Raw genomic sequence first — 14,805 nt, forward strand, 5'->3', positions numbered from 1 at the left:
ACAAAATAAAATAGAGATTATTGTAGCTTTCAATATGGTAATTTTTGAAGAATAAGAAGGAAGAAGAAGAAGACCCAAATGCCAACTCACCTACATGGTGGTTTTTTTTAACTATCTTATTATTTTTTAATTGTCAACTTAGACTTCCGTTAATGGGTTAAAGGAAGTTAACGACGGAGAGGCCTAAACTAGATGAACCGATAACGTAAGGAATCAAGTGTACTTAATTAAAAAATCAGTGACCAAAATCAGTCAGATAAAAAACAAATGTACTACTAGGTTTACCCTTCAAAAAATTTAATCATTTTTAAATTGTAACCAACACAGCGAAAAATGATTTCTTGAAACTGTGAGGTGTTAAATGTTCAATTCGTTCCACAAATAAAACTGGAAAATCGGTCAATCAAATGGTTGAGTTCCCATAAATTTCTCATGTTCACCTATCTATATAACCCAATGCTTGATGCTTCTCTCAATTCATTAATCAGCATTGCCAGGGCCGGCCCTGAGCATAGGCCAGGGGGCTACCGCCGAGGACCCCATGTTTGGAGGAACTCATTTTTAAAAATATTTTTAAATTTAATAATTAAAAAATATTTTTAAATATATATTTTTATTTCAAATACTCAAAAATATGGTAATTCAGTGGGCTCTAATAATTTAAAAATATTTTTAAACATCTTTTTTTATTAAAAAACTCAAAAACATGGTAATCCAATAGGTCCATTTTAATGATTGGAAGGGAAACTAAGTGTGAGCCCCACTTATCTTCTTGTCATTAACTCCTGACCTAAGGCCCTTAAGATGTCAGGACCGGGCCTGAGCATTACAGTCCTTTTCTCTATTATATCTTAGAGAATGTTTCTCTTGAATCTAAATCAAATAAAGCAAAATCACACAAAACACCATCAAAATGTCTCGCCAAGTTATTGCAGTTGCCCTTATTATAATGTCTGTTGTTGGGGCATACGCCGTCGATACAAAAGCCCCAGCTTCCTCACTTTCCACTTCCCCATCTTCGTCCCCTACCGGCAGCCCTTCCGATGCCCCCGATTCTTCCATTGGTATCGAGGTCCCAAATGATGACCCTACGGAGGAACCGTCGACCGAAGGACCCTCCGCTGAAGTAACCGCTGACTATGGTGGTGGTGATGCACCTGCTCCTGGCCCAGACGCTGCTGAAGGTGAAGCACCTCCGACTGACACTACTGCATAAACTGCTATTTATTGGTTTACATTGTGTGTAATCCGAAATCCGAAAATGTTTCGTGCTACAACTGGATTATGGATTTGAGATGTTTCTAAACAACCTATGTTTTGCTATTTATTATGGTATCAATGTTTCTAAATGCGATTAATGTTAGTTTTTGGATCCAAACATGTGTTTTCTGTTTTCTATTGTTTATTTGGGTAATCAACTATAGAGGTTACTTACTTTTAGTTTTTATATTGAATTTATCATTAGCTTTATGTTGATACCATTATAAAACTAAATTTTAATTTTAAATGCAATTCTACCATTAAATTGTTAAGCGATAAACAATTTGTTGACGTGGAATTCATTTTCCGTCACGAAGATGACGTGGACAACAGTTTTACCAAATAGAAAAATGAAATCGCTAATTTTCTTTCTTACAATTTTTTTGGGTAGTTCTGTGTTCGACAATTAGTTTATGGTTAATTTAAGATGATTTTTAATCTAAAATGTTATTATGTTTAGCTTAAAATGTTATATGAATTTATAATATTTTTTATCATAAACGAAAATGTTATATTACAGTTGTTTTAGGGTTTACAATAGAAAAAGTTATACAATTTGTAATAATTTCCTTTCTTACAATTTTTTGGGTAGTTATGTGTTTGTCAAGTAATGTCCCATTTTTCGAGGCATCTAGCATCATCCTCGTGGGTGCATTGACTCCATTGTAGAATATCACAACTTGAGTCCAGTCGTGGAATCCATGATTGGGACACTTGCGAAGCAAACTTTTGTATCGATCCCAGCACTCATACATAGACTCTTCATCGCCTTGGTGAAAAGATGCTATGGCATTTCTAAGATGGTTGTTCATATTGCGTTGATTATGCCGTAGCAAATTTTTTTTGCACAAGTCAACCCAAGACCTTATCGAGCCGAAAGGTAATCCATTGAGCCATGCACTGACGTGATCTTTCAAAGAATATGGAAATAACTTCAATTTCAACACATCTTCATGCACACCTTGTTGTCGAAAGGAGTCACAGACCTCCAAAAATGCCCGAACATGTTGCCTTGCATCCTCCTGAGGAGTACCACCAAACTGTCAAATAAAGTCCAACATGTTGAACATAACTGGTTTGAGCTCAAAGTGGGCTGCCTGAATCATGGGTGCCATAATTCCAGGATTTAGGTCGTCCATGATAGGGTTTAAATGATCTCGAATACTACAAGGCCTAGATGCATTCCCAGCATTCGGAATTGCCTCGACATTATGATATTCCTCTTGACCAATTCCTTGATTTCTGATATGATACTGTTGAGTTAATCGATCGACGGAATCGGCCAAGAGGGGGGTGAATTGGCAATTAAAAATTTCGTGGAAGCTTTTGTATAAAATTGAAAGTAATTGCACAACGATTTACAGTGGTTCGACTTTCTCAAACAAAGTCTACGTCCACTACCTTAGCTATCCACACTAAGGATTTTCCAACAAATTCACTAATTTGTTCTTTCTTTTGAGGCCAAAGAGATAACCTTACAAAATCCCTCAATAGTATACCCCAACTCTTGAGAACACTCTTTTTCCCAAAGAGAAGATTACAAATTTGCAAACTTACAAGAAAACCTCACAAGGTAAGATGTTTGCACAATTCTAGAACAAAGAAAAGAACACTCAAAGATAAATACAATTGATTACAAAAGTGTTCTTGAAAGCAAATGAATATTGGATGAAAAATAGGCTTGAAATGCTCAAACTTGAGGTTTGATGCTTTCTCTTTGATTCTCTCTTGATTCTAGTTGCTTGATGTTTCTTATTGTTTCTTCTTGTTGATCAATGGCTTCAGAACTTGTTTAAATACTCCTTGAATCAATTCTGAACGTTGGTGATAATTAGTGGAGTCAATAGAGCCGTTTAAGTGTGAAAACAATTAATTTTTCTGGGTGAAGCGTCTCATGCATCGATGCATGATGAAGGATGCATCGGTGCATCAGTGTAAAATTTAAATATTTTGACTGTTGGAACACTTGATGCATCGGTGCACCAAGTGTGCATCGATGCATGCAATGCATTCGATGTTTGAAAATAGCATGAGTGCATCGATGCATGGCTTGTGCATCGATGCATCAAATGCATTCGATGTTTTGAAAATATTCAGAGTGCATCGATGCATGGAGAATGCATCGGTGCATGGAATGCATTCGATGTTTCAATTAATTCACTAATGCATCGATGCATGGTTGATGCATCGGTGCATCACATCAAATAATTAAATTTAGGCTTTGATTTTGGTTCAAAATACTTTGTGAAAATTGTTTTAAAAATAGTTTAAGTACAAATCACAATTTTACACATTTAGTAAGGTTTCAAATTGATCTTGAAAAACTTGGAGTAATAATTTGATATTCGGTTAATTGAATCGAATCTAAAATTGTAAAATCATTTGTAAAATCTTAAAATTCATTTAACTTAATTTGTTATATCGAAATATAAAAAATGTTTTCAACAATCTCCCCATTTTTGATATAACAAAACATTTGAGTAATTTTAAGATTTGTTTAAGAAATTATTTTTGAAATCGATTTTGAAAAACTTACTCCCCCTTACTATAACACATCTTAAATTTTCTCCCCCTTTTTGTTAAATCAAAAAGACTTTATAAAAACGTTTTAAACAAGAATTTTGAAAAACATTAGCCAATTGATTTATTAATAATAGGCTGCTAAGATCACAATCAAAAGAGAGATTAGCCATTAGTTTTCATAAACAATATTCATAATAAAAAGTGAAATGGCATAATTGGTCATAAATTTCTAATGATGCAAAAATTAATAAACAGAAAAGTCAAACCAAATATATATATATATATAAGTTCAATCATTCAAACATCCAAATATCCAAACAAACATAAACATCCAACAACTAATCAAGTTCAAAGTATCAATCAAACCACAAAAATCAAATCCAAGTTTGAAGAACAAGAAAGCATGGCAAGTAAGTCTACTCCATCGGAGGATCGGGAGGAGGATGTTGAGGAACGGGAGGACGGTTTTGGTGAGACCGACTAAAGGATGTCCTAGGGCGTTTAGGATTAGTCATGGTAAGGAAAATCGGAAAAGGAATATCACCTGCAATTTTAAAACACATGTATGCACAACAATTAATCTCAAAACTCAAATGAGTCCTCAATAATTCAAGGTTCTCTAACAAAGTCCTAATGGGCAAAGTTTTGAAAACTATTTTAAAATAATATCATAATATGTATAGTTTTCATGAAAACAACACAATTAAATGAAAACTATCACTTAATTTTAATTTTTTTTAAATTCGAAATTTTAATTTTGAAAAATTATGTGTTTTTGATAAAATTCGTTGTAGAAACTAGTTTAGAATCATCATATAACCAATCCCCGATAATTATTTTAAACTAGAACTAATCTAAACTAGTCCTAAGTTCAAAAATTAATAAAATAGAGTTTTTGTAAAAAATACCTTGAAAAATTTGGATTGAGGAGAATGTGGAGATGTTTTGTACGATTTAATGATTGTAGCAGGTTTGTAGGATATAAAACTTGAAGAATCCGATGTTTTCCCGAAGATTTTGAGCAAAATGGAGATTTAGGATGAGAGGGTGACGAACGGTCGGTTTTGAGTTTTTGAAGGGAGTTGAGAAAATGAAGAAGAACCAGGGTTTTTGACTTAAAACCCGACGGATGCATCGGTGCATCATGGTGATGCAACGATACACATTCAAAGGGATGCATCGATGCATTGTTAAATGCATCGGTGCATAAAGCACAAAAATGTCAAAAATCCGTTTTAAACACTTAAAATGCTAAATAATTTGGCTCTAATGGTATTGGCAACTCATATATCACAAATTAATTATGTTCAATCAATCAAATTAATCTTCAAACTTTATTTGAACATAAAATTAATTTTAATAGAGAATCACTAACTCCCCCTAACTAATAGCAAGAATGCAATCAAAAATTATTATTATAAGCATTTTTCAATATTATTTAAAAGTGCTAAAATATTTTAAACACTAAGTGAAGATAGGTCAGTTAAACCTAATTCTCTCCTAAGTGTCCAAAATCTTTCTTTATCTAAGGGTTTTGTAAAAATATCCGCTAATTGGTGTAAAGTATCAACAAATTCTAGAACTACATCTTCCTTAGTGACATGGTCCGTAATGAAGTGATGTCTTATTTCAATATGCTTAGTTCTAGAGTGTTGGATGAGATTTTTAGTGAGACAAATAGCACTAGTATTGTCACACTTGATAGGAATGGTACCTACTTCAATTCCATAATCAAAAAGTTGTTGTTTCATCCATAAAACTTGTGCACAACAACTACCGGCTGAAATGTATTCCGCTTTAGTGGTAGATAATGCAACACAATTTTGTTTCTTTGAAAACCAAGAAATCAGCATATTTCCAAGGAATTGGCAAGTACCGGAGGTGCTTTTCCTATCTAATTTGCATCCTCCATAATCCGCATCAGAGAAGGCATGCAAGCTAAAACTAGAGTCTCTAGGATACCAAAGACCTATACTAGGAGAGTCCTTAAGGTATCTAAAGATCCTCTTAACGGCTAGTAAATGTGATTCTTTAGGACATGATTGAAACCTAGCACACAAGCAAACACTAAACATAATATCCGGTCTACTTGCGGTTAGATAAAGCAATGAGCCAATCATGGATCTATATAATTTAACATCCACACATTTACCTCCTTCATCTAAGTCAAGCTTTGTAGAAGAGCTCATTGGAGTGGCATAAGGCTTCCCATTTTCCAATCCAAATTTCTTGAGCATATCTTTGACATACTTAGCTTGATTAATGAAGATGCCATCTTTCCTTTGCTTGATTTGGAGTCCCAAGAAATATGAGAGCTCCCCCATCATGCTCATCTCGAACTCACTTTGCATTAGCTTAGAAAATTCTTGGTAAAGAACATCATTAGTGGAACCAAATATTATATCATCAACATAAATTTGAACTACTAATAAATCTTTACCTTTTCTCTTTAAAAACAATGTAGTGTCAACCTTTCCTTTTGAAAAACCTTTTTCAATTAAAAAATTTGACAATCTTTCATACCAAGCTCTAGGAGCTTGTTTTAAACCATAAAGAGCTTTTGTCAATTTTAAAACATGATCCGGAAAATTTAAATCTTCAAAACCTGGAGGTTGTTCCACGTACACTTCTTCCTTTATAAAACCATTTAAAAATGCACTTTTAACATCCATTTGATATAATTTAAATTCATTGAAACATGCAAATGCTAATAACATTCTAATTGCTTCCATCCTAGCTACGGGAGCGTATGTTTCATCATAGTCTATGCCTTCTTCTTGAGTATAGCCTTGAGCAACAAGTCTAGCCTTGTTCCTCACTATATTACCACTTTCATCAAGTTTATTTCTAAAAACCCATCTAGTACCTACAGTAGATTTATTACTAGGCCTTTCAACTAATGTCCATACTTTACTTCTTTCAAATTGATTTAATTCTTCTTGCATAGCCATAATCCAATGTTCATCTTTTAATGCTTCTTTGATGTTCTTAGGCTCTATGCATGAAATAAATGCAACATAATTATAGATATTTCTAAGAGAAGATCGAGTAGTAACCCCTTTTGATTGATCACCTATAATTTCACCATCCTTGACATAGTTGTACTCTCTTGGAAAAGATACTTCCCTTTCTTCAATGGTTGGATTCTCGAGGGGATCATGAGTTTCCTCATCCTTTGTTTCTTCCTTTGATGATGATTCTCCAACATCATGTCTAACGTCATTTGTTTGTACAATACCTACATCATCATTAACACAAGAATCCTTCCTCGGAAGGAGATTATCATCGAAAACAACATGTATAGACTCTTCTACAACTAAGGTTCTTTTATTAAATACACGATAAGCTTTGGAATTTAAAGAATAACCCAGAAAAATTCCTTCATCACTTTTAACATCAAATTTGCCAAGGTTTTCTTTACAATTGTTTAAAACAAAACATTTACATCCAAAAGGATGAAAATAGCTAATGTTAGGCTTTTTATATTTGAGAATTTCATATGGAGTTTTCTTTAAAATTGGCCTAATCATTATTCGATTTATAACATAACAAGCAGTATTTGTGGCTTCCGCCCAAAAATATTTTGGCAAATTATTTTCACAAAGCATGGTTCTAGCCATTTCTTCTAAAGTTCGATTTTTCCTTTCAACAACTCCATTTTGTTGAGGGGTTCTAGGTGCTGAAAAATTGTGGCTAATACCATTAGAATTACAAAACTCAATAAATCCAAGATTTTCAAATTCAGTTCCATGATCACTTCTAACACTAGTGATAGAGTAACCTTTTTAATTTTGGATTATTTTTTAAAATGTGATGAAATTTTCTAATGCTTCATCTTTAGTACTTAAGAATAGAACCCAAGTGTATCTAGAATAGTCATCTACCAAGACAAATGCATATTGTTTTCCTCCCAAGCTAGTAGTTCTAGTTGGCCCAAAAAGATCTAAATGGATCAATTGTAATACTCTACTAGTTGATACATCATTAATAGATTTAAAAGAAACTCGTTTTTGTTTTCCTTTAGCACAAGCATCACAGATTTTATCATTATAAAATTTAAGCTTAGGCAACCCTCGAACTAAATCACCTTGAATTAGCCGTTGCAAAACACTCATACTAGTATGTCCTAGTCTCCTATGCCATAACCAACTATCATGTTCATCTTTAGCAACTAGGCATAAATTAGTCATATCAAAAGAATCTAAATGCACCATGTAAATGTTCCCTATTCTATGACCAACAAGCATAATCCGATTAGATGCAATATCAATGACTTTACAACCATTAATTTCAAATAAGACATTGAATCCTTTATCGCATAATTGACTAATACTCAATAGATTATGCTTTAATCCATTCACATATAAAACATTCTTAATTTGTATGGAAGAGGTATTACCTATTGTACCACTACCTTCAATGTGACCTTTTGAATTGTCTCCAAAAGTCACTTCTCCTCCATTTTTGGCGTTAAGCTCAATGAACCATCTTTTGTCTCCGGTCATATGTCTTGAGCATCCACTATCAAGGTACCATGAATTTGAATTTGTTTCCCGTGCCTTGTAGCAATGCTCCTTTCCCTACAAACATAGATTAACTTTTGATTTTTGGTACCCAAATTCTTTTGGGTCCATATTCATTAGTTTCCAAAATCCTAGTCCCCTTAGGTATCCATTTGTGTAGGATATTTTTATCTTTAGTAGTAATGAGTTCTTTAGGAACCCACATACTTCTAACGATTTTTCCATTAGAGGTTCTTTAGGGACCTCTATGATTGTAGTTTCTAAAACGTTTTCTAACAAAGTTGGATTTTGAATTTCCACCTTTTTCAAAATGTTTTGTTCCAACTTTATCAAAAGAAGTTTTAAGATCATCAATTTTCTTTTGATGATCATCATTGATCTTTGAAACTAAATTTTGCAAATCTAAATTTTTCTTTTCAAACTCTTCTAGTTTGATTTGCAAGTCTTTGATTTTACTTTCAAGATCGTTGTTGGTTTTGGATATGAGTTTGTTTTCATTTTTCAATTTTGAAACATCATTTTTATATTTTAAAAATAATTTCTCATAATCCGAAGCCAACCCATTATATTCCTCTAATAACTCATCATAGGATAAATCATCAAAATCGGATGAGTTAGAGGTTACCTTAGAATCTTCCCCAAATGCCATCAAGCACAAATTAGCTACTTCTTGTTCCTCTTCATCGGAACTTTCTTCATCGATCCATGTAGCCACATGAGCCTTGTGCTTATTCTTTGATTGACCCTTTTTCTTTAATTGTGGGCAATCGTATTTAATATGCCCTAGCTTTTTGCATTCGTAGAAAATGATTGGGTCATTCTCTTCCGGTTCATTTTTGAGGCCTTCATTTCGTTTGAATTTTCTTCCTCGATAAGGTCTCATCATTTTTCTGAACCGTTTGGAAAACAATGCCATTTCCTCATCATCGTTATTCGAATCACTCTCATCTTTTGTGGATTTGAGAGCAACTCCTATGTTTTTCTTCTTCTCCTTCTCCTTTGGTGTCTCGTCAATTTTGTCGAGGTCCACCTCATCTTCGAGCATCATTTCATGAGTGAGGAGTGACCCAATTAGCTCTTCAAGAGTTAAGGATGATAGGTCCTTAGACTCGATGATTGCCGTCTTCTTTGATTGCCATGATTTTGGGAGGGAGTAGACTAACTTCCTCACAAGCTTTTCATTTGAGATGATCTCTCCATACGATTTAAGACCATTGACAATCGTTGAAAATCTATCCGTCATAGATTTGATGTCTTCATTTGGTTTCATCCTGAAATTTTCATAGCTATGTGTTAGAATACTAATTTTTGCTTTCTTTACCTCATCTGTACCTTCATGTGTGACTTGAAGCTTGTCCCATATTTCTTTGGCGGTTGTACACGATGAAACTCTTCCGTATTCATCTGGTCCAAGAGCACAAAAAATAATATGGATGACTTTGGAGTTGAGCTGGAACATTCTTGTGTCTCATTCACTCCACAACCTTGGATGAGTGAGAGGCTTGATGTATCCTTCTTCTATGACATTCCATGCTCCCATGTCACTTGCTTGAATGAAGTACATCATTCTATTCTTCCAATAGGCATAATTAGCCCCATTGAAGAAAAGAGACTTATTGACGGGCATCGAATCGAGACTGGAGTCGTAATTTGAAGTGGAGGCCATTGATTACTTTGTAATCGATGTAACTCTTCCCGAATCGACTCAAGAGGCGATTAAACCTTCAAATGAGTGAGGCTCTGATACCAATTGTTGAGTTAATCGATCGACGGAATCGGCCAAGAGGGGGGTGAATTGATAATTAAAAATTTCGTGGAAGCTTTTGCTGAAAATTGAAAGTAATTGCACAACGATTTACAGTGGTTCGACTTTCTCAAACAAAGTCTACGTCCACTACCTTAGCTATCCACACTAAGGATTTTCCAACAAATTCACTAATTTGTTCTTTCTTTTGAGGCCAAAGAGATAACCTTACAAAATTCCTCAAGAGTATACCCCAACTCTTGAGAACACTCTTTTTCCCAAAGAGAAGATTACAAATTTGCAAACTTACAAGAAAACCTCACAAGGTAAGATGTTTGCACAATTCTAGAACAAAGAAAAGAATACTCAAAGATAAATACAATTGAGTACAAAAGTGTTCTTGAAAGCAAATGAATATTGGATGAAAAATAGGCTTGAAATGCTCAAACTTAAGGTTTGATGCTTTCTCTTTGATTCTCTCTTGATTCTAGTTGCTTGATGTTTCTTATTGTTTCTTCTTGTTGATCAATGGCTTCAGAACTTGTTTAAATACTCCTTGAATCAATTCTGAACGTTGGTGATAATTAGTGGAGTCAATAGAGCCGTTTAAGTGTGAAAACAATTAATTTTTCTGGGTGGAGCGTCTCATGCATCGATGCATGATGAAGGATGCATCGGTGCATCAGTGTAAAATTTAAATATTTTGACCGTTGGAACACTTGATGCATCGGTACACCAAGTGTGCATCGATGCATGCAATGCATTCGATGTTTGAAAATAGCCTGAGTGCATCGATGCATGGCTTGTGCATCGATGCATCAAATGCATTCGATGTTTTGAAAATATTCAGAGTGCATCGATGCATGGAGAATGCATCGGTGCATGGAATGCATTCGATGTTTCAATTAATTCACTAATGCATCGATGCATGGTTGATGCATCGGTGCATCACCTCAAATAATTGAATTTAGGCTTTGATTTTGGTTCAAAATACTTTGTGAAAATTGTTTTAAAAATAGTTTAAGTACAAATCACAATTTTACACATTTAGTAAGGTTTAAAATTGATCTTGAAAAACTTGGAGTAATAATTTGATATTCGGTTAATTGAATCGAATATAAAATTGTAAAATCATTTGTAAAATCTTAAAATTCATTTAACTTAATTTGTTATATCGAAATATCAAAAATGTTTTCAACAGATACATATTTGCTTGAGCGCGTAAAATAAAAACCTGAAAAAGACAAGGAAAATAACAAGTAAAACTATACAAAAAAATGAACAAGTAAAATAAAAATGCTATGACAAAACAAATTAACTTCTAGTTGCCAATCTCCGACAACGGCGCGAAAAACTTGTCTGCTATTTGTTAGTACTATAAATGAGTGCAGATATATGTGCAAGTATACACAATCGAACAAGTAATACAGTGATAAGTGAGTATCGTCTCCACAGGGATTGGGGGAAATCAAATAAGTTCGTGAAGACACTTTACTCTGTCACCTAAGTAAAGTTACTGATGGTATATACAAATGATAATGATGTGGCAAAATAGAATGACTGATGTGGAAATGGAATAGTGGTAGTGTGGTAGCAATTGGATATGTCGTGGCAATTTAAATTGTGATGAGTGCAAACAGATGGAAATGTCAAGGTAAAATGAAATGTAAATATACGAGTTGTTTTTCTCACACGACAAGCTACTGTGGGAATGAGTGATGGGAGTCACTCTTGAAAATCTAAGTTTACTTCTCTGAATGATCTTATCTCTATGCTCCTTCTTCCTGACAGTGTATACTAAGGTACCCTATGCTATCTCTAGTAAAGGACTCGACAAATTTAAGATGCCCTGGCAAAACTAATTGCCATAAACCCCTGCAGTGATCCTATTGGTCCAGATAACAGGGTATGTCTCGGTAATACCTTTTTGCGGCAGCATTAACATCTAACCTATCGTTCATGCACAACTCCTTTTAGTCGAATGAAATCCTAACCTTATCTCTAAGGTGGATTAGGCCTAGTTATTATCTAGAACCTCTTGCCTATATGGTTCCTCCCTAGTTTCTCTCGAACACTAAGGATGTGATACCTAGGTATTCTCTCGAACCCTAAGAATCTCCTAAGGAATGACTACTCTCGTAGCTCCTACAACATTAAGGCATTAAACTCCATAAACAAAACAGATTATAGCATAGAAAAATCAATCATTCATTGAAATAAAACTTAAACATCCAAAATAAACTCCCACCAAATAGGATTAGTTCATGGTGGGGTTTGAAATAAGCAAGCACAAAGCAAGATTATCCATTCCTTACAACCCAAATAACAAAATATGAAAGCAAAGAACTAAGGGAAGGAGGAGAAGCATTCGACGTGCATTGCCGGAGGTTCCCTCGGCCAACACGAACTGCCCCCAACTAACTAGCTCCTCTAGGACGCCTAGAACGCCACTACCTCTAGCTTGTCACGAAGAAATACTACGGCAAGTAGGATTGACAGAGAAAAGTAAGACCTTCTCTCTCTAATTTTTAAGCTCAAATCAACGTGGAACCAAAGTCTCTAACATTATGGCTTCATCCTCTATTTATAGGTGAAAATTAACCCTAGGACTTGGTGTTAAAATTCCTAGGAAACCCTAAACCAAACTTAAATCACGTGGGTATCAGGCAGAGTGTAGCAGTGATGTATTCTGGGTTGCTGACTAAGTACCCGGCATAATCCCGCTGCAAACACCCAAGGACAGTCAGGATCTGCAGAGCAGGCGGTGTGGTCAGCAGGATCGGCTGTAGCAGTGCCGACCTCTCTAGGCGGATCTTCGAGGCAGATTTCTCGTGCAGAGATCACGGAAAGTAAGAGACAACTGGCTAAAAATATCTTCTTGCACTTGGCTCACTTTTGAAATGCCAATCCAACTCGGCATTTTCATTATGCTCAGCAGTCTCCTTATGTCACGACATTTCCATTTCTCTTTTCCTTGCTCTCAATTCCTACACATCATTAGACAAATACCTTCCCATAAGGTAGCACTGATGACAAATTAAAATACCGCGGTAAACCGAATTCCACCATATGCAACTAAATGCTTCTAAATACATTTACATAGTCCTAAATGAATCTACATAGTCCTAAATGAGCTCTTAAACATTCAATAACTTAAGTGAAAAGGTCCCAAAATGTGACCTTTTTACGGAGTTATCACACCCCCAAACTTAAGTTATTGCTTATCCTCAAGCAATGGATAATATTCAACAAAACAAAAATACCATGACAAGTTCAGAAGTAGAATAGTTTATGGGATAAAATTTCAGCCCTCAGCACATATGGCTTCAAAATACTAGACTAGGTCGAGAAATCTAGTACTGTCCCCTAGGGAAAGATTCTTTGTGTGGGTGTGTGCGTGTTTGTATCCAGTCCATGCTTAACAAACTTAAAAATTTTCTAAGCAAGCTTTCTTAATTTGCCATGACATTTAGAAATTTTTACTCCCACCTTGTTTTATTTTCTTTATTTCTGCTACGAGGGGAGTCAGCCCATCAGTTTGCCATCCCACACTCTAGGTGAAAGGGAGCATACCTTCCACCCCGAGCTAGTTAGGTAGAGTCATCCCGTGACTACTTTCATTCACTCATATGCCATGACATAGCGGAGTGTCCCTCTACAAATATGTCGAGGCATTTATTTACAACTTTATTTTTTATAGCATAGAGGAGTTTTCATCATTCAAAGTTTTATGCCACGACATTTAGAATTCTCTTATAAAAATTTCTAAGTTTCTCAAGCATGGAAAACATACAATCGTGTGTTCAAGGATTTCAATGAATCAAGTCCTAAAGTTAGTTCTATCATCCTCAACCAGTCATGTACATTTTATCCTAGCCATCAAGAATTCATCATCATCGGGCATCCTTAACTAATTCCAAAAAACTATTCAAACACCTACTAATGTCATGGCATATTTATTTTACTAATACTATCATGCAATGATGTGAGAACCCTACTTCCCCAAAACTTGAGAGAAGTATTGTCCTCAATGCTTACTAAAACTAAGGAAAATGAAACTACATGCTATTAATGTAATGCAATGCAAGGTACCTTTACTTCAAGCGGGTGGTCGCGCGCCGAGTGCACTTCCTCAGTTTGGTGGGGCTGGAGTTTTCAGAGTCAGAAGCGGGTGCAACCGGAGGAGTACTGGGACCTTCTGGGACGGTTGAGAGCTGGGGCTCCTCGCGCTTAGATGCCTTCTTCAGGCGACGTATGCTCCTACGCAAGGGACCTTGCCGTGACATCTCGGATTGGGACTCCTCCATTGACTCAGTGGGCTGTGGTACTTCGGGGTGCTCTTCAGAGTTGGTAGTTAGGGTTCAATCTATTATAGCTCGGTTATAGGAATGGTGTGGACCGAGTTAACATCTTCCTGCTCATCCTCATTATCTAGCTGTTGAGCATTTACTGGGGCCGTGGCATTCGTAGATGTTCGTAAAAGTGTATTAGTGAAGACTGAAAGATAAAGATCTACATGCTGAAGGAGCTCCATGACGGTTATTTCCACATCCTCATCCCATCGCTTGATATAGGTAAAGAAGGTCATTAGGTTGCTGGTCAGATTCGCCACTTGATCTAGAGTCTGCTTGGCCAGAAGTATTGCAATTTGTCATGGTATTTATGCATATGGTTGGACATCATCAACAATGTCATCGTTTGTGCCAACAATAATTGAGTCTTCTTTCTATGTGTGTGCAACTACTGTAGGGCCTT

General features: G+C 35.4%; 1 protein-coding gene across 1 annotated transcript; it reads left to right on the forward strand.

Annotated features, from left to right (window-relative positions):
* Positions 1-913: 913 nt before the first annotated feature.
* LOC120205418 (classical arabinogalactan protein 11-like) lies at positions 914-1,216 on the forward strand. The gene has a single exon (XM_039205305.1). The coding sequence runs from the start codon at positions 914-916 to the stop codon at positions 1,214-1,216; it is 303 nt and encodes a 100-aa protein (XP_039061236.1).
* Positions 1,217-14,805: the final 13,589 nt, after the last annotated feature.

Source organism: Hibiscus syriacus, unplaced genomic scaffold (assembly GCF_006381635.1).
Source record: "Hibiscus syriacus cultivar Baekdansim isolate YM2019G1 unplaced genomic scaffold, ASM638163v2 tig00000452_pilon, whole genome shotgun sequence".
Classification (NCBI taxonomy): domain Eukaryota; kingdom Viridiplantae; phylum Streptophyta; class Magnoliopsida; order Malvales; family Malvaceae; genus Hibiscus; species Hibiscus syriacus.

Bases quoted from the DNA above. Each gene is read 5' to 3' on its own strand.
- LOC120205418 (XM_039205305.1), top strand. From the start codon at position 914: ATGTCTCGCCAAGTTATTGCAGTTGCCCTTATTATAATGTCTGTTGTT.